This window comes from Musca domestica, unplaced genomic scaffold (genome assembly GCF_030504385.1).
Source record: "Musca domestica strain aabys unplaced genomic scaffold, Musca_domestica.polishedcontigs.V.1.1 61, whole genome shotgun sequence".
Taxonomy (NCBI): Eukaryota; Metazoa; Arthropoda; class Insecta; order Diptera; family Muscidae; genus Musca; species Musca domestica.
The window spans coordinates 1,932,041-1,955,074 of record NW_026712367.1 but is presented as its reverse complement, the minus strand read 5'-3'; the positions used below and the strand labels follow the sequence as shown (position 1 = coordinate 1,955,074).

General features: G+C 32.8%; 1 protein-coding gene and 2 long non-coding RNA genes across 3 annotated transcripts in view; 1 reads left to right on the top strand and 2 right to left on the bottom strand.

Moving 5' to 3' along the window:
* Positions 1-11,911, bottom strand: part of LOC101895185 (calcium-transporting ATPase type 2C member 1) — a 297,818-nt gene extending 285,907 nt beyond the window's left edge. Inside the window, exon 1 of the mRNA XM_059129428.1 lies at positions 11,395-11,911. Coding sequence (XP_058985411.1) covers positions 11,395-11,763 — 369 coding nt within the window. The 5' untranslated portion in view covers positions 11,764-11,911. The remainder of the gene's footprint in view (positions 1-11,394) is intronic.
* A 4,377-nt stretch (positions 11,912-16,288) lies between these two features.
* LOC131805812 (uncharacterized) lies at positions 16,289-16,867 on the top strand. Its single transcript, XR_009343835.1, has 2 exons — positions 16,289-16,637; positions 16,694-16,867. It is a non-coding gene; the product is annotated as an uncharacterized LOC131805812 (long non-coding RNA).
* LOC131805813 (uncharacterized) lies at positions 16,596-17,175 on the bottom strand. The gene is made up of 2 exons (XR_009343836.1): positions 16,891-17,175; positions 16,596-16,818 (listed from the first exon to the last, which is right to left on the bottom strand). It is a non-coding gene; the product is annotated as an uncharacterized LOC131805813 (long non-coding RNA).
* Positions 17,176-23,034: the final 5,859 nt, after the last annotated feature.

Here is a 23,034-nt window from a genome sequence, read left to right as displayed (position 1 = left end):
TCAGACTTGGCACAGCTCAATATTTCCCTCCACACAAGACCTGCTATAAATATGGTAGAAATCGGACCATTCCTTCTGGCACCTCCCCCACAAAGGTTCAAAATTTTGAGTAACCACAGCGATTATAAAAACCGAAATAAGCATTGGATTCTCTCCATATTTCACACATCCCATTATTTCTACCGACACAAGATCTGATGTGAAGATGGAATATATCGGTTCACTCCTTGTGGTACCTCCCCCACAAAGGGTCAAAATTCTGAATATTTGAATAAGCTCATAGAACGCGAAATTAACATCCGATTCCCTTGAGACTTCCCACATCTCAATATTCCCATCAACACAAGATCTGGTATAAATATGGTAGAAATCGGACCATTCCTTTTAGTACCTCCCCCACATAGGGTCAACGTTTTGAATAACCACAGCGATAATAAAAACCGAAATATGCATCCGATTCTCTTAATATTTCACACATTCCATTATTTCTACTAACACAAGATCTGCTGTGAAGATGGGATATATCGGTCCACTCCTTGTGGTACCTCCCCCACAAAGGGTCAAAGTTCTGAATATTTGAATAAGCTCATAAAACGCGAATTAACATCCGATTCCATTCAGACTTGACACAACTCAATATTTCCCACCACACAAGACCTGCTATAAATATGGTAGAAATCGGACCATTCCTTCTGGTACCTCTCCCACAGAGGGTCAAAGTTTTGAATAACCACAACGATTATAAAAATCGAAATATGCATCCGATTCTCTTAATATTTCACACATCCCATTATTTCAACTAATACAAGATCTGCTGTGAAGATGGTAGAGATCGGACCACTCCTTCTGGTACCTCCCCCACAAAGGGTTAAAATTCTGAATATTTGAATAAGCTCATAAAACCCGAAGTTAGCATCCGATTCCATTCAGACTTGGCACAACTCAATATTTCCATGAACACAAGACCTGCTAAAAATATGATATAAATCGGACCATTCCTTCTGGTACCTCCCCCACAAAGGGTCGAAATTCTGAATATTTGAATAAGCTCATAAAACGGGATATCTACATTCGATTCCATTGAGACTTGCTACATCTCAATATTTCCATCAACACAAGATCTTTTACAAAAATGGTAGGGATCGGACCATTTCTTCTGGTACCTCCCCTACAAAGGGTCACAATTTTGAATATCCATGAAGCTCTAAAATGCGAAATTAAGATCCGATTCCATTCAGACTCAGGACAGCTCACTATTTTCATTAACACAAGTTCTGTTATAAGGTTGGTAGAGATCGGACCATCCCTTCCGGAACCTCCCCCACACAGGGCCAAAGTTTTGAATAACCACAACAAATAAAAAAACGAAATAAGCATCAGATTCTCTTCAAATTGCACACATCTAAATATTTTTGCTATAGCAAGATCTGTTGTGAAGATGATATATATCTGCGAACCCCTTCTGGTACCTCACCCACAAAGAGTCACCATTTTGAGTACTTGTATCTGTCATAACTTGCGAAACATTCTAGCGATTCTTCACAACTTGTTATATCCAAATATTTCTCTCCTGAAACCTGAGATGAATATGGAATTTATAATTCCGCATAAGATTGGATATAAATGTTCGATTTCCCTGTCATTTTTCCCATACCGATATTTTTATCTGTGTTGGATGAAGTATAAAAATGGAATACTTCGGTCGACTATATCTGGTACTATATGTCTGGCTATAGGCCTCTGAAAGAAAAGTCTTCAACTAATTCCCCATTTTCTGTCTCTTAAAAAAATTCTTAGAAAAAATCCCCTATAAGAACTCCCTGGATCACTGTCTCCATCGCCTGCAAATGGCTTAGAAAGCCGATAAGACATTTGACTTAACAAAACCCCCCATTTACGGTTCCTACGATAGAGTCAAGCGGGGGTGGGGAAGTGTAATATACTAAAACGCCTTAGTCGTTTTATTATCATTTCTCCAACTTAACAGTCGATTTTATTTGTTTTACTCTTTACTTGTTAATAAATAACCGAAGGACATGCCGACATACACATGTATATTTTGTATGGCGTATTGGGAATTTGTGTTCAAACACAATATTTGTAGTCAAATTGTGTGAACATATCCGAACGATACGAACGAATGCGACATACGAAAGTACAATAATGCCAAGGCTAATAGTCTATTTGGCTAAAAAGCCAAGTGAACTAAGTAGGAGTGTTTTTTATTTATTATTGTGATAACAAGTATGAAAATTTTTACAACTATATTATATTGAATATTCCTATATGATCTAGTGACAAGGACATCTAGCAGATTTGCGAAGAAAAATACTTGTATCCCTTTTCGAATTTTGTTTTCATTTCATTTAAATTTGGAAAGCAATAAAACAATTTGGGGTTTCTTTATAGAAAATTTTACCACAATTTCCTTAAATATTCCCATATGATCTAGTGACGAGGACATTTCCTTAAATATTCCCATATGATCTAGTGACAAGAACATCTAGCAGATTTCCGGCAAATATACTGTTATCCCATTTTTCGAATTTTGTTTTTATTCCATTTAAATTCGGAAAGCATAGTATATGACAATTGGAGATTCCTTTATAGAAACCACAATTTTCTTAAATATTCCCATATGATCTAGTGACAAGGACATCTAGCAAATTTGCAAAGAAAAATACTTGTATAACTTTTCAAATTTTGTTTTCATTTCATTTAAATTTGCAAAGCATGATATAAAACAATTTGGGGTTTCTTTATAAAAACTTTTACCACAATTTCCTTAAATATTCCCATATGACCTAGTGACGAGGACATTTCCTTAAATATTTCCATATGATCTAGTGACAAGGACATCTAGCAGATTTGCGGCAAATATACTGTTATCCCTTTTTTCGAATTTTGTTTTCATTCCATTTAAATTCGGAAAGCATAGTATATGACAATTGGATAGAAACCACAATTTTCTTAAATATTCCCATACGATCTAGAGACAAGGACGTCTAGCAAAGTTGCGAATAAAACTACTTGTATCCCTTTTCGAATTTTGTTTTCATTTCATTTACATTTGGAAAGCATGATATAAAACAATTTGGGGGTCTTCTTGATAGAAATTTTTACCACAATTTCCTTAAATATTCCCAAATGATCTAGTGACGATGACATTTCCTTAAATATTTCCATATGATCTAGTGACGAGGACATCTAGCAGATTTACGGCAAATATGCTGTATTCCCTTTTTCATTCCATTTAAAATCGGAAAGCATAATATATGACCATTGGAGATTCGTTTATAGAAACCATAATTTTCTTAAATATTCCCATATGATCTAGTGACAAGGACATCTAGCAGATTTGCGAAGAAAAATGCTTGAATCCCTTTTTGAATTTTAGTTTAATTTCATTTACATTTGGAAAGCATGACATAAAACAATTTGGAGTTTCTTTATTGAAATTTTTACCACAATTTACTTAAATATTCCCATATGATCTAGTGACGAGGATATTTCCTTAAATATTTCCATATGATCTAGTGACGAGGATATCTAGATGATTTGCGGCAATTATACTGTTATCCCTTTTTTCGAATTTTGTTCTCATACCATTTAAATTCGGAAAGCATAATATATGACAATTGGAGATTCCTTTATAGAAACCACAATTTTCTTAAATATTCCCATATGATCTAGTGACAAGGACATCTGGCAGATTTGCGAAGAAATATACTTGTATCCCTTTTTGAATTTTAGTTTCATTTCACTCAAATTTGCAAAGCATGATATAAAACAATTTTGGGGGTTCTTGATAGAAATTTTTACCACAATTTTTTTTAATTATTTCCATATCATCTAGTGACGAGGACATTTCCTAAAATATTTCCATATGATCTAGTGACGAGGACATCTAGCAGATTTGCGGCAAATATACTGTTATTCCTTTTTCGAATTTTGTTTTTATTCCATTTAAATTCGGAAAGCATAATATATGACAATTGGAGATTCCTTTATAGAAACCTCAATTTTCTTAAATATTCCCATATGATCTAGTGACAAGGACATCTAGCAGATTTGCGAAGAAAAATACGTGAATCCCTTTCCGAATTTTTTTTTAATTTCATTTAAATTTGGAAAGCATAATAAATATAAAACAATTTGGGGTTCCTTTATAGAAACTTTTATAGCAATTTCCTTAAATACTCCCATATGATCTAGTGACAAGAACATCGAGCAGAATTCCGAAAAATATAAAATATATATTTATCCATTTTCAGATTTTTAGGTAAGGGAATTATATCTTTGTGCATTTGTTTGAAACAGGGTGAAGGACTTCATAAAGGATTTTCATAGAATCACTTTCAGAGTCGCATGGCATGTCTGTCCGTCCAACCGTTTTGTCCGTTTGGTGATAATCGGTTCTAATGTATATATAGCTCCCATATATATCTTCAATCGATTTCGGATTAATTGTGCACCAAATGGTCAATATCTGTCAAAAAGTCCTAAATTTCGGTACATCCTACCTAATTTAGTCCAGAAGTAAGTACATCTAATTTGGAGAAAATCGGTTCAGGTATAGCTATAGCTCCCATACATATGTTCCATCCAATATGGTGTTTAAGTCCCACACATTTGTAATATGCATTCGACAACAATGATATTGGCACCAGATATCCTTAAAACTCGAAAATACCTCTGCTCGAATTGTATCAAGATCGGTTCAGATTTAGTTATAGCTCCCAGACATATGTTTCATCCGATATGGTATTTAAGTCCCTTACATTCGTAATATGCATTCGACAACAATAATATAGGCATCAGTTATCTTAGAGAGCTCGAAAATACCTCTGCCAAATTTTATCAAGATCGGTTCGGATTTAGATATAGCTCCCACACATATGTTTCATCCGATATGGTATATGTTTCATTCGTAATATCCATTCGACAACAATAATATTGGCACTAGATATCTTATAAAGCTTGGAAATACCTGTGACAAATTTTATCAAGATCGGTTTAGATTTGGATATAGCTCCCATATATATCTTCAACCGATTTCGGGTCAATTCAGAACCAAATGGCCAACATCTGTAGGTCCACGTCTTCGTATAGCTCCCATACAACAGCACCTCCCGATATTCGGTATTTTGGTGATTTTAGCGACATTATAAACCGGAATTCTTTCAAATTTGGTATTTGAAGTTCGTAATGATATAGTACAGTCTACGACAGAAAATTGTCTGGACAGGTCTACGTCTTCGTATAGCCCCCATATAACGGTATCTCCCTATATTCGGTCTTTTGATGATTTTAGCGACATTATTTACCGAAATTGTTTCAAATTTGGTGTTTGAGATTCGTAATGAATACTACAGCTTATGAAAGAAAATTGTCTGTGCAGGTCCACGTCTTCGTATAGCTCCCATATAACGGTACCTCGCAAAATTCGGTATTTTGATGATTTTAACGCCATTTTTCACCGGAATTCTTTCAAATTACGAATTTAGAGTTCGTAATGGGAACTACAGTCTGTGACAGAAAAATGTCTATGAAGGTCCAGGTCTTCGTATAGGCCCCATATATCAGTACCTCCCTATATTCGTATTTTGACGAGTTTAGGTACAATACCCACTGAAATTGTTTGAGATATCGTATTTGACGTTAGTAATGGATGCTATAGCCTGTGACAGAAAATTGTCTATGCTGGTCCAGGTCTTCGCACAGCTCCGATATAATGGTACCTCCCTATATACGATATTTTAGCCACATTATTCACCGTTTATTTCAAGTTTCGAATTTGAATATGGTAATGGCTAATGACAAACAATGCCTATGTAGGTCCACGTCGTATAGACCCCAATATAACGGCAATATTCGGTATTTTTAAAATTTAACAGATTTTTTTAAGGATTATATTTTTTGAAAATTGCCAAACTTGTTCGAAATGGTGGAGGGTATTCAAAGTTCGGCCCGACCGAACTTACAGCCTTTTTTTCTTTGTTATTTATAGCTTTGCTAGGATTAAGCCATTCAACCTCTACTTAAACCAGGAATTATAATTAATAATAAAACCATAGGCTAAGACTGAAAACTGACTTATAGACCTCTGAGATTTGATCCCGAAAAGACGCTCCTAGAGAAATTTTTACCTCTTGTTAGACTCTAGATTGTTATTTTCCGCCTATGGTGTGGTGACCAGAGTTCTGGGGACATATAGATTTTTATTTTTTCCATATGATCTTGTGGCGAGGAAATCTTACAGAACATACACGACATTTTTAAAATTTCTCCATAGAAAGCTTTATCGGCAGGCTGTGACTCTTCGATATAGTCTTAAGGCAAGGTTATAAACCTTTAAAATTGTTACATGTATTTTTCTTATATAATAATATTAAAATTTTTCCCATATGATCTAGTGGCGAGGATATCTCACAGATTTTCGAAAATCTTACTCACAGCATTCAAAACATAACAATATAAAACATTTCTAAAATATCTACTTAGAAAGTTTTATTGGCGAACAATGATTCTCCGATATAACCTAAAGGCAAGAATAAAAACATTTAAAATTATTAAATTCTCATTTAATATTATTAACATTTTTCCCATATGATCGAGTGGCAAGAGTATCTAGCATATTCGGCATATACATCCATTATATTGTCAATTTATATAGCTACATTTTAGAGTACATCGCTACATTTATTTGTTAAAATACACACATACAAAATTATCTACACATGAATCTATCTGCCAGAATTGTTTGTGTTCTCGTCGCTTCATTGCATTTGTAGTTTAATAATCCGAAAGGATTACATATTTATCGCAACTATACAAGGACTATCAACATTTCGTTATCGCACTATGGCTGTCTCTTCTATAGTCTATGAGCTTAATGAACCTCTATAAAGTTTCTATATATGATGGCATTTTCCTACCCCACCAACTACCCACTGGTAAATGTGTGTGTGTGCGAAACACTAATACTAAGCTACTTAACTGTTGCAGGATAACACAAAATGTGTGTGAGTCGATTCAGTACGTTTTTATTTATTTTTTCTTTAGTATTTTCTCACTATAGCAACATTTGTATTGGGTAATGCGTTGCAGAGACGAATACGTGTCGTGTTCCAATTAGATTTTCCATGTTGTTCTTCTTCTCTTTGATTTTTCAATTCAGAACTGGACAACGTTTTTCACTACATTGTCAATGTAGTGAACGCTGTTGTCACATTCAGAGTCAGAATCAACAAGACACCATAATTTCGAAAACATTAAATAAACAGGACAACGTCTGACAGCACTCAAGGATAGGGGGTTTTACTTTTGTGAAACATTTATTGAAATTGATTTTTTTCCAAGGAAAATAACAGGAGTGTTAATACTTTGAAATTTACGATTAAATATTGGGTTTATTTTTGGTCAAAGACCTACAAAATGGTAAAATATTAATTGTTGGGTATTTTCATTTTGTAAAATGATCTGGTGTCGAGTACACAATTTCAATTCTAGCATTTTCTTAATTTTACTATTGCTATCTTTATCCCATATGGTCGAGTGGCGAGGAAATCAAGCAGACTTTAGATTTTTTTTTTTTTTTTTTTTTTTGAAACGGCACAACTTCGTTTCTTTTTGTCAAACTCCCAATTCTGCTAAAATCTTCAGAAAATTTCTTAAAAGGCACAACTCCAATTCATTCTGTCAAATTTTCAATTATGCTAAAATCTTTACAAAATTTCTTAAAGTCTCTTTCATTTGCTTGCCAACTGGGAAATATTTTTTCTTCTTGTTTTGAAATGGATGAAAATAACATTTCCGCTTTCTCATCTCATCTGTGAGCTCAATCTTGGAAGATTGACGGTGGAAGATTGATGGTGGAAGTGAGTGAAAGAACCTTCATCTATCATCCCGTTTGTTATGTTCTTCCCTGCAAATGGCATCTCTGTTGAAAAATTCTCCCGCTTTGGAGGATTATGCAATTTTGAAATTACAGGTGTTTGGCTATGAACTTTCCGACCGTTCACCTCGTAAGTCTTGTAGCATGGATAACATTCCTTATGTAGCCTTTAAAAAATAATAGAAAACACCGTTCTGTTCTTTTTGACAAAATCATTTTAATGATTGCCCGAATTTCAATATTGAAAAGAGGCCATAATTGTTCCTATATTGAAGTGAGACTCCGATTCCTGTCATTGTGAATTGCCCTAAATGTGGCAATTATAAGAAAGAAGAACTGGTAAGGGATTTTAGGATTAGGAGGATTCTACGCGATTTCCCGTTTGGTTTTTAGGCCCGTCCGTTTTATGTCTCAATGACTTTTAATAAGTTTGTTCACAAAGGTTGATCCAGGAAGCATGGAACCGCATTTGTCTCATTACATACTGCCAAATGCTTCCAATTTAGTTCGGCATAATGACATTTTATATAAATTTCAGTCATACATAAGCTGTTTGGCATCATGTCTAGGCATATAAATGTCAAATTGTTAGGAAAGACGACAGCATTTGATACCGGCTCTGCCATCCATTTATGATATATCACAAAATATACCAAGCGAAAACTTCGATGAGCTTATGTGCCCACACATTAAGAAGATGCTCTGAAGCTTCCTCCCTATTTGTATCAAAACCTTAAGAGGTATAAATTTGAACTAGGTTATCCCAAGTTCTTTTCCTGATGTTTTTTTTTTCAGTAAAAATCAATCAATCAAAATCAATAGATAAATGCTCTTACTCTTCCTAACATTTACTCTTCTAAAATTAATTTAATTTAAAATTAATTTGCTATAATTGTTAAGTTTCAATTATTTGTTTACCGTTTTTCACCCAGTGTTGAAATTATTTCTTCTGCTGGCTATGACTTTCGCCGGTCTTAAGTTCCTCCAATCTTTTCAGGGGGTCAAATTTGAACTAGATTATCTTTCTTTTGTTCTTTTTTCAGTAGAAATTAGCCAAAAAGTATGCCTCAAAGATTCCCTTATCAGGGTATTTAATTTTTTAAAATTCATGTGAGAACCCAAGATTTGCTTCTGCATTCCTTTCTTCTATATTTGATAATTTTCAGGTATTTGTTTCCACTTCTTATCCAGTATTTGATTTATTTCTGCTGTCTGGCATTATTGTTGGTATCAAAACCTAAAGAAAGTCAAATTTGTTCCTTTGTTCTTTTTAAGTAAAAATCACCCGATGACTTATACCAGGTAAATCCTCTGATACCTTAATTTGGAAACTCAAGATTTTTTCCGAATCCCTTTCTAGCTATACTTTATTGGTTTGAAGGATTTATTTTCGTTTTTTTCTGCTGGCTGGCTTTTGCTGGTATTAAAATCTCAAGAGGGAGGAAGATTTAAACAAAGTTATCCTAATTTCCTCTGTTCTTTTTCAGTAAAAATCAGAGAATGACCTGTGTCAGATAAATCATCTTAGATTTCTAGGTATTCAGCCTTTTAAATTTAATGTGAAAATCCGATCCGTTTCTCGCTATTTCAATTATTTGTAGGTGTAAAATTGAACTACATTATCCTAAGCTTTTTCAGTTTCAAATTTGAACTAGGTTATCTCTCTTTTGTTATTTTCAAGTAAAAATTAGCCGAAGGCTTATGCCTCATAAATTCGCTAAAGCTTCTGCGTATTTACTTTTTTAAAATTCAAGTGAGAACCCAAGATTTGTTTCTGGATTCCTTTCTCGGTATTTACCTGATAAGTTTCAGGCATTTGTTTCCGCTTTTCATCCAGTATTTGACTTATTTCTGCCGTCATTATTGTTGGTATCAAAACCTCAAGAGGGTCAAATTTGTTCCTTTATACTTATTCCAAATAAATCCTCTGAATCTTTAATTTGAAAACTCAAGATTTTTCCGAATACCTTTCTCTCTACGCTTTATTAGTTTCAAGTATTTATTTCAGTTTTTCATTCAATGTTAAGTTAATATTTCTGCTGGCTGACTTTTGCCTCAAGAGCTCAAAGCTCCTTTGTCCTTTTGCAGTAAAAATCAGAAAATGACCCGTGCCAAATAAATCATCTTAGGTTTCTAGGCACTGGGCCTTCTAAAGTTAATGTAAAAATCAAAGATTTGTTTCCAAATCGGTTTTCCACTATTTGCTACATTTGAAAAGTCACAAATATTTGTTTCCGTTTTTCGCACAGTGTTTGACTTCATTCTTCCGCTGGCTACGACTTTTTCTGGTATTAAAATGTTAAGAGGTGCCAATTTAAACTATATTTGATCTTTTTCAGGGTCAAAATTGAACAAGGTTATCTTTATTTTGTTCTTTTTCCCTTAAAATTAGCCGAAGACTTATGCCTCATAAATTCTCTTATGCTTCTGGGTATTTACTTTTTAAAATACATATGAGAAACCAAAATTTGTTTCTGGATCCTTTTCCGGTTATTTGCTAAGTTTGAAAAATTTGTTTCCGTTTTTCAGCCAGTACATTTGATGACTTACAAATATTTGTTTCCGATTTTCGCACAGTGTTTGACTTCTTCTTCTGCTGGCTACGACTTTTTCTGGTATTAAAATGTTAAAAGGGGCCAATTTAAACCATATTATCCTAAGATCATTTGATCTTTTTCGGGGTCAAAATTGGTTATCTTTTTTTTTTGTTCTTTTTTTGTTAAAAATAGCCGAAGACTTATGCCTCATAAATTCTCGTATGCTTCTGGGTATTTACTTTTTAAAATACATGTGAGAACCCAAGATTTGTTTCTGGATCCTTTTCCGGTTATTTGCTAAGTTTGAAAAATTTGTTTTCGTTTTTCAGCCAGTACATTTGATGACTTACAAATATTTGTTTCCGTTTTTCGCACAGTGTTTGACTTAATTCTTCTGCTGGCTACGACTTTTTCTGGTATTTAAATGTTAAGAGGTGCCAATTTAAACTATATTTGATATTTTTCAGGGTCAAAATTGAACAAGGTTATCTTTTTTTGTTATTTTTCAGTTAAAATTAGCCGAAGACTTATGCCTCATAAATTCTCCTATGCTTCTGGGTATTTACTTTTTAAAATACATGTGAGAACCCAAGATTTGTTTCTGGATCCTTTTCCCGTTATTTGCTAAGTTTCAAATATTTGTTTCCGTTTTTCACCCAGTATTTAATTTAAATCTGTCATCATTGTTGGTATCAAAATCTCAAGAAGTTTCTTTGTTCATTTCAGTAAAAATCTGAAAATGGCTTGTGTCTAATAAATCCTCCAAAATTTTTAGTCATTTACCCTTCTAAATTTAATGGAAGATCCCAAGATTTGTTTCTGGACCCCATTCTCGCTTTTTATAAGTTTCAAATAGTTCTTTCTGTTCTTCGCACCGTGCTAATATCATTGTTCGGCTTTCGGTCGCCATTAAAATCTTCAAAGGTACCCAAAACTTCAAAATTCAAAATTTCGACTTACCTCAATAACACTGTCGCGACCCAAACCGGATAACACCTTACGATTCAATTGCTGTTTACGTGCAATGGCCGCTGCGTTGGCCAAACGTCCGGCGCCACCCGCCGAACCCACTAATCCTGTGGCAGCTGCCGCTGCTGTGGCAATAACTATTTCGTCTTCCTCTTCTTCGTCGTCGTCGTAATCAACGTTGCAATCAGCGTCGTCATCTACTTCTTCGTGATCGTCCAATATATTATCGTCGTCTTCATCGAGACCCGAACCGGCACTTAAATTAAAATCATCCGTGGCGGCGGTATCGATTTCTAATTGTTCTTGAAAACTTAAATCTAAATCTTGGGGTAATTTTGCATATTTCTTGTGGTTTTTCATTGCCTTGGATCGCTGTGAAGTTGATTGACAGATAACAACAAGAAAGATGGTGAGGCGACGGCAAGTATAGTAAACGTTGCAAAATGCAACAATGTGCCAAATTTGAGGTTATCTCTATTTTCTGTTCACTAGTCTGAAATGGTGTTTGTTGTTCTTGTTTTTGTTTTGGTTTTAAGGGCTGTTTTCTTGACGTCACTTCTTCTTCGTCTTTTTTTTTTTAATTATCCAATACGATGATGCAATAAATGCAATAACTCCACTGTATTTTTACTTATAAAAACACCACACAACTAATTGATTGATGAATTTGTTTTGTTTTATTTGGCTGCCTTCTCAAAGGGAGGAGGGAGAGAGCGAGAGAGTCAAATTCTCTTTCTCGATTATGATTTGTCTAACAGTTATCATCAAAACAACACTTGCCGCATAAGAGCTAGGCCTACTACATTTCTCACATTCCATCCAACTCTCTTTTGGGTTTGTTATGCTTTGAGAGTGTGGTTGTGTGAGAGTAGACTACGAGGGGTTTGTTGTTATTTTCCTTTTTATATGGCGCACCACTCAAAACAATGCAGAAATGTGGGGATGTGTTTGTGTTGTTTTTTTGTTTGTTTCAAGGGTTTCTTTGGTGAGTCATGGCTGGCTTGGAATTGATTTTATTTTTATCGTTTTATTATTATTGTTATTTTGCTGGTTTTACTAAATTCTTTCTAGAAATTGTTATTTTTAACTATTTTTAAACACTTTTTACTTTTTTACAATTAACTTCTAAAAATGGGGACAATCGATTTTCCTTGTTTCCATTTATTCACTTTTTTGCTTTATTTTCTGTTTCTTTATTGTTGCCTGGCCAAGAAAAGCCTTTAATCGTACATTACAATGGGCATTGTTGCCATGGGTTACCCCGTTTATATTTCTCATTGGCTTTAATGGTGCTGTTCTATATTCTATGGTCGGAATGTATGGGTTTTCACCAACAGGTTTTCATAGTATTTTCCATTACAACTCACTCCCCCATTGATTTTTATTCTTTTCTACTTTTTCATACTCTTGTTCTTATTCTTTTTATTTTTCTTCCTTCTTTTCAATTGCTTCTTAAGAAAAAAAATCCCTTTCTTTTGTTTGGAGGTTTGATTTGCCAACAATCGTTGTTTTTTATTGTTGTTGTTGTTGTTCTACTGCACCACATGCCAACTCCATGGGCGAAAATTGGAGCAGCGAGGAGCCGGAAGATTTCCTCAGAAACATATAAACTTCCAAGGAGTCTTGTGAACAGCCAAGATGATGGCGACAAATGCACGTTGCTGCTTCATTGAATATTTAAGGAGCCATAAAGAATACACAACACTCGCTCTTTATGCCGCAGGGAGGCAGGGCAGACAGACGGACCGACCGACCAACCGACAGGCAGACACACTGTAAGTTTTCACACACAAACACAAATTCTTGGTTTTTTTTTCAAACATCCCCCACAATTTGTGGCCTTCTATTGGGGCGTTAGGGCAATATTTTCAATTTTCCACAGAAATTTCGCTTTCAATATAATTTATTTTTCTGTTTGACATTTCAAATTGGGTTGTTTCCCTAAATCTTATTTTTCACTTCTTCTTTTATTATTATTTTAAGTAAGTGTTAGTGACTTCCGTTTTGAATCACATTAACCGACAGGAGAGAAAAAAATCAACCGCTGTTTTTCGCTATTTTTCCACTTCGACGTCTTGCTTGATTCGTTTTGTGAGACTATTGTGATGTGAGTTGCTTGAAGCGTCAACTATGCAAGTGATAATTTGGCCATATGCAAGTTGGCGCATGCTCCCAAAAAAAATATTCATTCAGGGTTGCAAAGCAAAGTAGTTATTTGTACAATTGGGGAGGTGGATGTGGACAAAGGTAAATGTCAAATAATCATATGACCAATACACTGAGAGCCAAAAATATGCAACAATTTTTAAAATCAAATTTTTTTAGACACAGAGCCTCTATTTTAAAAAGAAAGAAATTGCAAAAAAACTAATGATTTTTTTTTTCCAAAATTCAGGGCCACAGATATCAAGATCTTTGCGTATTGTGATTTCAATCACATTTAGTGTTTTGATAATTAATCAAATTGCCAGCAGTGATAAGTGGAGTTCCTATTTATTGTGACATATAAATAAAATTTTTTACATTACCCGACGTATTAAATGAGTCTTGGCCAGAACTCTTGATTTGACCGTCGATGGAAATTAAATCCCTACAACTTAAATTGCTCGCTTTCGAGCTCATAGTTGGTCTGCGTCCTCATCGTATATAATTAAACGATTCTATTTCTTAGGAACTGGATCTGGTTATCTCCCAAAAAAAGACAAAGGAGTCCCTGTCATAAGCACATCAATCCAAGGGGTAGATCTGTAACTGCAGTTTACCTACAAATGGTAGGCGAAACAAAAGGATTGCATTTGAGTTTGATATAACTGGAATATTGCTATCTATCTACTTAACGTTAGTTAATCAATAGTCTAGCGTAATGGTAGATCCCAGTGTATCCTAAATATAGACGTTTAGCCCTGAAGAAAAAGGTAACCTTATCTTTTTTTGTGTTTTTAATATTAAAATTTCTTCTGGAAGTCTGCTAGGTGTCCTGGCCCTAGACCATATGGGAAAAATAAATAAATAAAACGATTCCAATAAATAAGATAATAGATATAAAATTATATTATAAATGTAAAATTCAAATATTGTTTTGGAAATCTGCTACGTGTCCTTGCCACTAGACCATATGGAAAAATTATTTAACTTCTCTTGTAAGCAGGCTCCTATTGCCATAGGTTAGGTAGTGACAATTTGCACTTCAAAAAGAAAAATATTTTATTTAAAATCGGATCAAGAGCATCAACCCGCTCCAAATATAGATAAATAAAACGATTCCTAATAAAACAAGCAAATGTTGTAAATATAAAATTCCAATTTTTTGGAAGTCAGCTAGGTTTTCTAGCCTCTAGATTATATGTTCTTCAATTTTACTAGAAATCATGCCCTCATTGGCATAGGTTAGGTAAAGACAATCTGCAAGTCAAAAAGTAAAATATTTTATTAAAAATCAGATCAAGGAGCACCAACCCGCTTTTGATATGAATAAATGAATACATCCCTTAGAGAACTAACAAATATTTTTAAAGTTTGACTTTCAAAGTTAAGAGAATAAATATAAAATGCCATTATTATAAATACAAAATTACAATATATATTTTAGGAAATCTGCTAGGTCTCCTCGCCACTAGAAAAATTATTTAATTTCACTTGATAGCAAGCCCCTATTGCCATAGGTCAGGGTCAGGTAAAGACAATCTGCATGTCATAAAGAGAAAAATATTTATTTGCAAATCGGATCCCGCTTTTGATATGAATAAATAAAACCATTCTCGTCTTCGCAAAAACCTTTTGTTAGAAAAAATCTTTGTATGTGTGGGAGATACCAGAAAAAATTGTCCGATCTCTACCATTATTGTAACAGATATTGTGTTGATGGAAATATTGAGATGTTAGAAATTTGATTCATGGGTATTCAAAATGTTGACCCTTTCTGGGGGAGATACCGGAAGTAATAGACCGATATATACCATCTTCACAGCATATTTTGTGTTAGGATGTGTGAAATTTGAAGAGAACCGTATGCTTAATTCGGATTTTATGATCGTTTTGGTTCATACCAGAAGGTATGGTCCAACCTCCACCATCTTTATAACAGATCCTGTGCTGATAGAAATATTGAGATTTGTTAAGTCTAAATGGACTCGGATGTTAATTTCGCATTTTATGAACTTCATGGATATTCAAAATTTGATCCTTTTTGGGGAAGTTATCAGAAGGAGTGGACCGCTACATTCCATCTTCACATTAGACCTAGATCAACTCCAAATGTCCTGAAACGGATGTGGTACAATGAGACCTAGGGTCTAAAACCGTTATGTCGATTAGGATCGTTTTGGCCAAATGATATATACCCTCTCTAGCCATATGGCTGAAGGTATATAAACTAGCATTGAATCTACACCCGAACGACCTTTTCTTGCTTTTACACCACGTTCTAGAAGCTCGTTTTGGGCTTGGAAGTATTCTTAACAAATCCTCGCCTCGCCGATTTATGGTTGAAAATACAACAAAAAATCTCGTTTCTTGGACTCATTTATGTGTAGATATAGTCCTGGGAAATCCACGCCCAAACAGGAATTTTTTTACCAAGGGAAAATTGACTTCTTTAACTTTCCTTTAGTCATTCAAATAAGCATATCAATCTCTGCATTTTCTATAATTTACCTTGTAAAATTTATCTGAAGGAAAAAAAGGATTCCCAACTCTGGTACAATGGATTAACAATTATGAATTTTGACAAAGATTTTGTCAAAGCAATAACTTTGAAAAAATTGTAAACATATGATTGCATGACTTTACCTTCTCAATTCTACCATGTTTTTGCCGTAAAAAATTAATTAACAGCCTGTTCCACGATCTCGAAAGAAAATTTGTGCGAACGAAGGCTACTCACTCACTTTCGTTCTTTCTTTCGCATAGCCTTACGTGATTCAGTGTTGCAAAATACTTTTTGGCAAAATTAATCGCGAAATAAGGCAAAAAAAAGCGCCAAATGTCTAATATAAACGCGAAAAAGCAGCAGTGGCTCTGTCTCAACTGACAGTTCAGTTGTAAACAAACAAATTGTAAATAAACAAACAAAATAAAATTTCTAGTGATTGTGTTCAGTTTATTTGTGTTCTTAAAAAAGAAAAAAATGAATATTTCTGTAGCCCTATTTTTATGGATGATGAGGAGGAGGTTCAAATTGTGCCACGGAGGCATTTAAGAGATGCTTCGAATTTATTTGAAGTACCTAACAACCAGTAAGTATGATTGTATTTTTACATTTTTAAAATAATAAAAAAATGATTTTTTCTAGGTTTGTGTCTTCCAGTGGTCTTCATGGGATTGCCTGCTGCTTCCAAAAATTGGCACTCCTCTGGCGAACTTAGGATTCTCCCCCATATACTCAACTAGTGCCCGCAGCTGTGTAGTTTTTTCGTGCTGGAATTGAGAAAATAAAAAAATATATATTTGTTGTTCACAGATTAAATTGCATTTATTATTTTTACTTACATTTTTCTTTCCATTTTCAATCAAGGAATGTTTATGTTAAAACAATTTTCCTTAATTTTTATCATTCGACAGCAAACACACAAGTGACTGATTTTGACATTTGTGTTCGCATGCGTACGAAAGAAAAAAGATAGTGGAACGCAAAATTACACTGAAACGCTTACGTTTTCGTTCGCTTTGATTTTCGTGCAAATTTTCGTTCTGATGGATTTTAGTGGAACGGAAATCAGCTGTTTGTCGTGTAAAAGTTGTGCGAACGTGTTCTTTCGACATCGTGGAACAGGCTGTAAAAGTTACTTTTTGGGGGCCCGGTTTGATATTTCAAATATTTTGAAAAATTCTCATTTATTTTGCCTTAAAATATGCAACAGATTGTGTATGAACTGTTTCAGTTGTAACGTAGTAAGTACTTTCAGTGTTGGTAAACGGAAAAAAAGACATAAAAGAGATGTGTTCAGTGAACACAGCTCTTTCCAACTAAACACATCTGCACAGAGTTCTTTCGTTTAAGGGCTGAATGATTTATTTCCATTGAATTGTTAAATAAAATTAAATGAAATTTCCTTTCCCCTGTTTTTAAAATAAATCACATGTGATATTATTGTATTTATTTATTTGTGTTTTTTTTTGTAATTATTACATTTGTCAAATGGTTGTCGTTTTGTTTTTGACATTGTTTTTAATTTATTTTTTTTAGTTTATAATGATGATGATGATGATGTTGTTGTTAATGATGATGGTGATTATGAGATTTAAGGTATTTGTTTCTTTTTTTCATGATACGAGAATGATGTTGATGATAAACGAAATATTCACTTTTGTTCACAATTTTTTTTTTTTTTGACTTTTTTTTCTTTAAACCAAATTTTTTACCCAAAAATATATAATGTATAAATATGTATTTGTTGCTACCACACAAAATATAAATATGTATTGTTTTTGTTTTAATGTATTCACTGTTTTGCTTTTGCTTTTTTTAGTAATATCAAAAATGTTACAAAGTAGAGATTTTATTTTGGAGTATATATTTGTAATTTTAGTTGTTGTTCTTTTCTTCTTTTTGGAAATTTTGGTACCAAACTGGATATTAAGGAGCCTAGCTTCAATGGAGAATATTTCCGAGAATAAGCTGGGCCCAGGCTAAACTGAAAGAATAATTGGAAATCTAAATCCAAACCAACGTTCGTGGATTTTTTTATGCCCTCCACCATTGTATGGAGGGTATATTAAGTTTGTCATTCCGATTGTAACACCTCGAAATATACATTTTAGACCCCACAAAGAATATATATACTTGATCAGCATGCAATTCTATGGCGTCACTCTACCTTCCGAACGAAATGAAGTAAGTTGATACAATTTTACTCAAATGTACATTATGTCTGCAGGCCTTTTGGTATTGAAAATGGGCCATGTAAGTCCACGTTTTGGTATAGCCCCCATATAATGGTACCTCCCTATTTTCGGTATTTTGGTGATTTAAGCGACATTATTCACCGAAAATGTTTCAAATTTGGTATTTAAAGTTCGTAATGGATACTACAGCCTATGACAGAACATTGTCTGTTCAGGTCCACTTCTTCGTACAGCCTCATATAACGGCACCTCCCGATATTCAGTATTTTGGCGATTAAGCGACATTATTCACTGGAATTATTTCAAATTAGGCTCAAGAAACGTGGATTTTTTAAAGAATATTTTCAAGCCTAATTTGGCCCAATAAACGTGGATTTTTTAAAGAATATTTTCAAGCCTGAAGTACGCCCAAGAAACGTGGATTTTTTAAAGAATATTTTCAAGCCTGAAGTACGCCCAAGAAACGTGGATTTTTAAAGAATATTTTCAAGCCTGAAGTACGCCCAAGAAACGTGGATTTTTTAAAGAATATTTTCAAGCCTGAAGTACGCCCAAGAAACGTGGATTTTTAAAGAATATTTTCAAGCCTGAAGTACGCCCAAGAAACGTGGATTTTTTAAAGAATATTTTCAAGCCTGAAGTACGCCCAAGAAACGTGGATTTTTAAAGAATATTTTCAAGCCTGAAGTACGCCCAAGAAACGTGGATTTTTTAAAGAATATTTTCAAGCCTGAAGTACGCCCAAGAAACGTGGATTTTTAAAGAATATTTTCAAGGCTAAACAAGACCCAAAAAAGTGGAGATTTTAAAAAATATTTTAAAGCCTTACAATATTTACCTAAACCCAAGAAACGGGGATTTTTAAAATAATATTTTTAAGCCTAAACAAGGCTCAAGAAACGTGGATTTTTGAAAGAATATTTTTATGCCTTAAAAATATTTTCAACAGCTCAAGCCTTAACTAAGCTCAAGAAATTTGGAATTTTTAAAAAATAATTTCAAGAGCTCAAGCCTTAGCTAAGCCCAAGAAACGTGGATTTTTTTAAAAAAATATTTTCAATAGCTCAAGCCTTAAATAAGCCCAAGAAACGTGGATTTTTAAAAAATATTTTCCAAAAACGTGGATTTTTTAAAAAATATTTTCCAAAAACTTGGATTTTTAAAAAAAATATTTTCCCAAAACTTGGATTTTTAAAAAAAATATTTTCTAAAAACGTGGATTTTTTAAAAAATATTTTCCAAAAACGTGGATTTTTTAAAAAATATTTTCCAAAAACGTGGATTTTTAAAAAAAAAATATTTTCCAAAAACGTGGATTTTTTAAAAAATATTTTCCAAAACGTGGATTTTTTAAAAAATATTTTCCAAAAACGTGGATTTTTTAAAAAATATTTTCCAAAAACGTGGATTTTTTAAAAAATAGTTTCAATAGCTCAGTAGCTTTCAATTTTAAGAATAGTTCCAATCCTAAACAGAGCGCTCAAAGTTTATTTTTTTTAAGAGCAGTTTCTCACCTAAAGTGTGTTTTTAAAGAGTGATTTTTTTAAAATATTTCCAAATCTAAACTGAGACCTAAAAAATTCAAACCTAAAGTAGGCCCAAGAAACGTGGATTTTTTAAAGAATATTTTTAAGCCTAAAGTAGGCCCAAGAAACGTGGATTTTTTAAAGAATATTTTTAAGCCTAAAGTAGGCTCAAGAAACGTGGATTTTTTTAAGAATATTTTCAAGCCTAAAGTAGGCTCAAGAAACGTGGATTTTTGAAAGAATATTTTTATGCCTTAAAAATATTTTCAACAGCTCAAGCCTTAACTAGGCCCAAGAAAAGTGGCAATTTTAAAAATTATTTTCAAGAGCTCAAGCCTTAGCTAAGTCCAAGAAACGTGGATTTTTTAAAAAAAAATATTTTCAATAGCTCAAGCCTTAACTAAGCCCAAGAAACGTGGATTTTTTAAAAAATATTTTCCAAAAACGTGGATTTTTTATAAAAGATTTTCCGAATGATTTTTTTAAAAAATATTTTCCAAAAACGTTTTAAAAAATATTTTCCAAAATCGTGGATTTTTTAAAAAAGAGATTTTCCAAAAACGTGGATTTTTAAAAAAATATTTTCCAAAAACGTGGATTTTTTAAAAAATATTTTCCAAAAACGTGGATTTTTTAAAAAATATTTTCCAAAATCGTGGATTTTTTAAAAAAGAGATTTTCCAAAAACGTGGATTTTTAAAAAAATATTTTCCAAAAACGTGGATTTTTTAAAAAATATTTTCCAAAAACGTGGATTTTTTAAAAAATATTTTCCAAAAACGTGGATTTTTTAAAAAATATTTTCCAAAAACGTGGATTTTTTAAAAAATACTTTCCAAAAACGTGGATTTTTTAAAAAATATTTTCAATAGCTCAATAGCTTTAAATTTTAAGAATAGTCCCAACCCTAAACAGAGCACTCAAACTTTGATTTTTTTAAGAGCAGTTCCACACCTGTGTTTTTAAAGAGTGATTTTTTTAGAATATTTCCAAATCTAAACTGAGACCTAAAAATTCAGATTTTTTGAGAATAAAGTGAATTTTTAAAAAAATTTCCCAAATAGTCGTCTACGAGAATACCAAATGGCCTTCTACGAGAAAACCTGCTGCAGCAGCAGTTCAGTCGCCCATATTGGCCTATATAGCAGTCACCTATCAAGACTTCAGTGCAAGGTTCCTACAGTCGCCTATTAAAACTAGTTTCCACTAATCAATAATGACTCGTCTATAAAGGCTGTTCTTTCGTCGTCTATTAGTAATTCATTTTCACTCATCAACAAATATAAAAAAATTTGTACAATTACTTATTATAAATTATTTTAAAAATCAGTTATTAGAAATTAAAAAAATCTACTTTACTTCGTCTGCGTATTTAAAAAAACTAGCAAATACTTTGACGATAAGCCAATTTTTTAAGAATTTTTTCAAACCAATATTTTGGAGGGCTGAACTGAAAATTAATTTTTTTAGAAAGAAGAATTTATTCGAAGTTAATGTTGAAGGCTTATCAAGGCATAATATATATCGAATTTTGAAAAATATTTTTAACCCTCAAAAAAAATTTTTTTTTTAAAAACATTTCTAGCCAAAACTTAGTCCACGCTAATATTTTCAAGAATAATGTGATAAACGTGTTTTTTTCGATTATTTCCAAATCTAAACTCGAAATTTAATTTTCATTCAAAAGGCCAAAAACTCTCTTTCCCCGTTCGATTCCAAAATTCGCAAAATTCGTGTCGTAGAAAATTGTTGTTTTTTTTTTATTAAAAATAATACTATTTTCTTTTTGTTTCCTTAATCCTGTCTTGTTGTTGTTTTTCTTTTTTTCTTTTGTTATGTGTCTGCTGTATATAATAGAATCTTGTATAATTTTTTTCAATACAGTTTTCATATATATGGCTGTGTGTTTGTGTGTCATCTGTGTTCTTTTTATATTGAAAATATTTGATAACTATTAAAGTGAGTTTGAGGAGGCATTTTCATAATAATTTGATATTGGATATAATACAAAAAGGTACAGGATAAGGAGGCTGGAAAGGATAAGCTATAAAGTCACCAATTTGAAAAATAAGAAAAGAGAATGAAATTTAAAGCAGCTTTAGTTTTTTTTTTTTTTGTACAATTGAAAATTACAAATTAAACATTTATTTTGTTGTATTTTCTCGTTTTTTTTTCTTTGTTTTTTGTTGTTGTTGTATCGTTTACATAATATAAATAGTATATAAATACATTTTTGAGTTTATATATAATATAAATACTGACATAACTTATAACCTTAAAATGGATTACAGCTCGAAGGGGGCGTTGTGGCAGATGATAGGATGTTAAGGTGGCGATGGAAGGGTGATTAATAATCTAAGACGTAAAAAAAGGAAATATACAATTTCAAGAGAGAGAGAGCTGAGTAGGTAGTTATTCGAGTTGGGTAGATATAATAAATAGACACAGATTGGTTGAGGCTTAGTATTATTATCAAGTTAATTTTCAAATTAAATGTCAATGCATTTTGGGATACAATATTAAAAAAAATAAAATAATTTTTTATATAAAAAAATAAATTAATTTAAAATGCATAAGAATTTCGAAACTGTTTTTATTTAAGATTTTATACTGCATTCCATATTATTTTAATTGGACAATTTTGAAATAACGAACGCATTTTCGAATGTGATTTTCAAAATCTTAAAATCCAGAAATAGAAAAATTTATATTTTTTTCTAAGAAAAAATTAAAAAAAAAAATGAAATATCCCAAAATCTAGTCCCATTAGGTGGGGGGTTAAAAAAAAGTTTGATCGAAAACTGCCGTCCAAAATAAATCCATCATTTTACCTTTTCTGAGGACAAAATCCTTTTCAACAGCTCATATAGGCCTATTTCCGGCACCTGTTCGTTAGCTTTTTAATAGCCTACATCGAGACTTTTGTCCTCTAATGGAAAACAAAATGGTCTTCTAGGAGGAGATCTACTGCCCTTCTATGAGAAGACCAACTGCTCCTCTACGAGAAGACCAACTGCTCTTCTATGAGAAGATCAACTGATCTTCTATGAGAAGATCAACTGATCTTCTATGAGAAGATCAACTGATCTTCTATGAGAAGATCAACTGATCTTCTATGAAAAGACAAAATGTTCTTCCAGGAGCAGACCAAATAGTCTTTTAGGAAAAGACCAAATGGTGGACCAACTGCTCCTCCATAAAAAGATCAACCGGTCTTCTATGAAAAAAATGGTTTTCTACGAGAAGACCAGCTGGCTCTTCT